Source organism: Gavialis gangeticus, unplaced genomic scaffold, assembly GCF_001723915.1.
Source record: "Gavialis gangeticus isolate Ggan-Ray unplaced genomic scaffold, GavGan_comp1, whole genome shotgun sequence".
NCBI lineage: Eukaryota > Metazoa > Chordata > Crocodylia > Gavialidae > Gavialis > Gavialis gangeticus.
In genome coordinates, this window is record NW_017729027.1 from 14,217,048 (window position 1) to 14,222,141 (window position 5,094).

Consider the following 5,094-nt stretch of genomic DNA (forward strand, 5'->3'; position numbering starts at 1 on the left):
CTGTATCAATGAATGGGATAAGAAAACAGGATGGACATTTATGCATTTGCCTATCCAAAAATATTAAATATTTACCATATATTTCTGTTCACTTATACCAAGCTATGCTTCACTACCTCCTTATATGTACTTATCAATGTGGGAAGATTAATATGGATAAAGGATCCAGCATACCCAGTAAAGAACATATATACAATAAATAAAAAGGTTGAGTCCACTGCCAATATGACTCATTGTCTTATCTCTTAAGAACATTGTGGGGATATTTTGAAGTGACATTGTTCACTATTCTCTCTGAAATGCACAAATAAATGAAGGTAAAAAGTAGAAAGCGAAACTGAGTAAATGGTGCTCATTTTCAAATAATCAATGACCACATATCAATATCAAAGATTGTTTTCAATGTGGCCGGATGAAAGGGTCAATGGGAAAATGAAACCATATAATGTCATACTGTTGCATGTCCTTTGACTAAAATAGCTCCAAGTGCTGGTTGTCAAAACTACATTTTTACTCATGTCAGAGTGAAAAAGTGAAAAAAAACTGGAGAAGTCCAGCGCAAAATATTGTAGAATGAAGACTGTCAGCTCTTGCCACAGGACTACACTGGAATCTCAAACTGGCCTCAAACCACACCAGTAGATAATGAGGCAAACGAGTCGTAAAAGTGTTCTACATAATAATATGTAATAAGAAAGAGGGAGGGAAGAGGAAGGAGGAGAACAAGAATGTTTTTGTCTGGTTTATATAGTACCTTCAACTGAATGTGTGGCTGGTTTGCCATTTTATGGCATCTTAAATTGGGGCATATATAGTACTCATCAAATATTCTGCATTTAACATGGTAATTGGAGCATAAGTGTAACATGTAGACAGGGCCTCAGTCATTTGAACAAACATTCCACTAACAAGTGGCAGCTGCTAAGGTGATAATTTAAGAGCTCCTTTGTAGAAGGAGCTTGTCTCATGTAAGGCTTCAGTCATGGAAGGAGTGGGTAAGCAAAATCACCCAGAAGCAGAAAGGGGAAGTTGACTCCTTTTGGGTGCAGACAGAAGTAACAATTTTTGCCCAATCTGGCCACAGAAAGCAGTCTACAGCCATGACCAAACACAAGTGCAAGGCTGAAGACTGCTTCAAAAATGGCTGATAAGGTGAAAATCTGAACCCTCATTGCATGAGGGATCAGATGAAGGTGTTTCAAATCAGTGTCTTCTGTAACTTCTGTCTGCACCGTCTCCCAACCTCAAGCCATTTTCAGAATGGGAGGGGCGAAAGGAACAGAGGGAGTTTGGTCTGGGGTTTTTTTTTCAGCTCCCACAGGAGGGTGGAGCAAGTGGATTTGAGCCCCCCATGGTGGGGGGGCTCCAATTCACCCACCCCACCCTCCAGCACAGGCTGGGGAACCCCTAGAACAGGGGTGGGCAAAATACAGCCTGCGGAGGGCCTTTGTCCAGGCCGCAGTGGGCCCTTTAGTCCCCCCCTAGCTTAGATGCCATCGGACTGATAGTGTGTCCTGCCACCCCCTGGGCCTGAAGCAGGGCTGGGGCAGCTCTGCAGCCGGACTGCCTTTCTAGGAAACCTGGGTGGCGGCAGTGGCTCCCTCCTGCTGCTGCTGCTGTCCCCAGCCTGGTGTTACTGGCCCAGACCTGCTTGCACACACCTGACCCTGGCCCATCCTGCACCCACTCTGGACTCAGCCCGGTAGAACAGACCAGCTGTAAACCAGCTGAAACCCATGAGCAAAGTCCCAACCTGGCCCACCTCACGCCTGCTGCAGACTCATCTGCCCATGCCTAGCAGTGGCAGTGGTGGTAACACCTGGGCAGAAACTGCTCCTTGGCATGGGAGAAAAACAGCACTTCCCCTTTGCTGCTGCTGGACCCTTCTGAGCCCCAGGCTACCACGCAACTTCTCTGCACTGCCACTGCTGCCATGCTGGTGGTGACAGCAGGAGAGAGAAAAGCCGCAGGGCAGCCCAGGCATAGGTTCTGGGTTGCTGCAGCAAGTGAAAGGGAGGAACCACTTTTCCCCTGTGCTGAGCAGCAGCTTCTGTCCAGCTGCTGCCGCTGCTCATTGTGGGCATGTGGTCAGAGTAGGCACAGGGTGGACCAGGGTTGGGGCTGTGCGCACAGGTCCCAGCTGGTTCACTCTGGCCAGGGTGAGTCTGGAGCAGGTGTGGGATGGGCTGGGGTTGGGGCTGGGGCTATGCACTGTTGGTGGTAAGGAGCCTCAGGGCATGTGGACTCTGGACTGTTATGGGGTGGGGAAGAGAGATGCTGACCAGCCTGCAGCAGCTTCCTAGAGCTGCCTATGTGGCCCACAGGCCCAAATAATTGCCTGTCCCTGCCTTAAAACAAGCTCCCTCTCCTCCCTTTAGTACTTCCCATTCTGAAACAGGGACAGGCTGGGAGAAAGAAGAGTTGTTGCTAGGGAAAACCAGTTGAAGACTCACAACAGCTAGACTTCCCTCCCACTGGAATCAACAGGGAACTTCTGTTTCGTTCAGAGGACCACTGTAACTCAGAACACTTCCTGCAAAGCATTCTGAGTTACAGCAGGAAGCTGCACTTCTGTGTGTCCTTTACTTCAGGGAAGAAAGCACCATAAGCAAATACTCCCTATCTCTTCATGAGGACAAGGCTGGAGAACTATAAAATATTTAGGATGTCACACCTTCCCAGACCATTCACTCTGATGTAGGTGAACTAAGCAACAGTGCACCCCACAGAACAAGAGAGAAAAAGCCCAGCTGTTGATGTACTCCAAGGCCTGATGAACAGGGGTAAATAATGGGATATGTATACCATCAGTTGCCCCAACAACACTGGAGAATCCATTCATGACATCTCAGGGATTAGCAAAATGAAGGAAAACCAAGGTGAGCACTTTCTTGATGACAGTGCATACATCTTGCATGGCTTGGTGGTAACTGATTTGCCCACACCAACTAAGCAGTCATGAACTAGTGGCAGTCAAGGCTGCCACCTTCCAAACGGTTGCTGCTACCCACTTCTTCAGTGCATGTTGGTGATCTGCAACTCTGGAGTCAACCCACTGCAGATTGAGTAGAAGCTTTTTTTAAATAATTTTGTAATTCTTATGCCACTGCTCATCATCCCAGGTCTGCAGTAATATCCTCTCACAGCAATACAAGTTTGACAACCTTGAGCAGTATGGCAGGTAATACTCTCAATTTGGACCTGAAGCAAGCTGTCTGCCTTAGCACCATATATGTACTCCTCCACAGGTTTTCAGTCATGTGTCTATAAGGCAAATGTGCGTCTTCTCAGAGACTCTATCAACACATTTTGCTGCTACAGAAAACCACCAAGCTCAGTGCAACCAATATGTGAACCAAAGAGGTTTGCTACCTAAAAAGTCTGCACAGTGAAGCACAGAGAATTGACAGGACCATATGGTAGAAAACAGGTAGTGCCTGTAGAAGATTTCTCTGACTGTCATCCATGATATTTTTTAAATTTTGTCTTAATGCTAAATCTCACAACTGGCATGATCTACTGCCTGGCTTGAAACCAGCAAAAGTAAAGGCCTTGGATTATGTCAAGATGCCACAAGTTATGTCGAGATGCCAAATGGCAAGGCACTGCAACAGTACCTTTGGTCATGTGGTCATATGTCCATTTCAAATACAGCATAAAAATTTACCCTTGCATAACATCTGGTGTATGTGCAATGTATCTAGGCTCTCATTACGTAGCTCATGTTAACATACAATCCCTCAGGTACAAAAAGTTACATGAAAATCAACAAAGCATGAATGACAAAACAAACTTTTGACAGAACTATCAAAAAACCTTGTTGGAGCACCATATCTCTTTTTTTGTTTTGCTTTGATCATCATTTCCACAGTAAATGTTTCAGCCATATCAGGGTGCATTCCCAATTTCATACTTGGGTGCAGGGTAAAACAAAAAACTTAATTCCTTTTCAGAGAAGGGTTTACTTTCTAGAAAAAACAAAATTTATATTATGCTGTTGGGATTATATGAGTACTACAGAGAGTACGCTATTATTGCTTAGCATTGAAAAAATCCCAGCACTCGCCTTCAATGGGTTATATAATCATAATTTAAATTGGCTACAATCCCTATCAGGATTTAATAGGAAGAGAGAAAAAAATACTGGTTTTCTCCCAGCCAATTTCTTGCAGAGCCAAAGTAATATGCTTGTACTAAATTACAGAGAAAACAAGATGCTGACTGAAATTATTTTTAAGTAAACAGTCCCCCCCCACCCCCCAAGACATTTGATAATATATGGAAATATTTTCCAAATAAAAAAGTAATGAGGAAACACTATTTTATTTTGCTTTGTTAATTAAAAACCATGTAACACAATAACCCTTACCTGCGCAATCCCGAATCCATCTGAGCCTCATCGATGAGTTCTGACTCACTCTGTGCAATCCTCATTGCAAGTTCTCGGTCACGACGCTCCTGTTCAAGAACTGCCTGTTTCTGGGTTTCTTCCTCACGCTGTCTGGCTAGTTGTGCCTCAATTTCAACCTGCATATAAAGAAAAGTGCTCTTAAAATGCTTCATAGCTTTCTTAAATTCACTTTTGTGGTATTATCGCAAATCTAATAACTTTTTGTAAAATTTCTCTCTTGGAAAGAATAATACAGAATTTACTGTATTAAGAGCATTACAGTGTAGGCAAAATTCACTTATAGCTTAAATTGTAATGTCACCTGTGATTTGCCAAACATTGTTTTTATTCAATCAAATACACAAAACCTCTGGATGGTCCATTTTAGACAGGTATTAGTAAGACCTTCAGAATTACTTAAGGAGTCCATCCTGCCTTCCACTGGAGTTAATGGCAAAAGTAACGATTTAAATGGTGCAAGGGTAGGATTTCATTGTATTCCTCTGCAGCAATTCATTGTTGGAACAGGGAGCCTGAGAAGCAGAGCCTGCGTCCACACCAAAAGCCATCTCGGCATTCTACCCAAGCCTATAAAAGTTCAAAATTTCAACTTCCATCAGTTACTTGCCAGCTATCCAAAAACTGGCACAGACTATACACGAACAGCACTGGAGGATGGTCAGCACAGATGTGTACATACAGTG

General features: G+C 44.0%; 1 protein-coding gene across 4 annotated transcripts in view; it reads right to left on the minus strand.

The window, feature by feature from the left end:
- Positions 1-5,094, minus strand: part of MYO6 (myosin VI) — a 202,908-nt gene that overhangs the window by 29,050 nt on the left and 168,764 nt on the right. For all 4 annotated transcript variants that reach the window (XM_019520458.1, XM_019520457.1, XM_019520456.1 and 1 more), the window contains exon 27: positions 4,370-4,527. In XM_019520458.1, the coding sequence (XP_019376003.1) occupies positions 4,370-4,527 (158 nt within the window). The remainder of the gene's footprint in view (positions 1-4,369; positions 4,528-5,094) is intronic.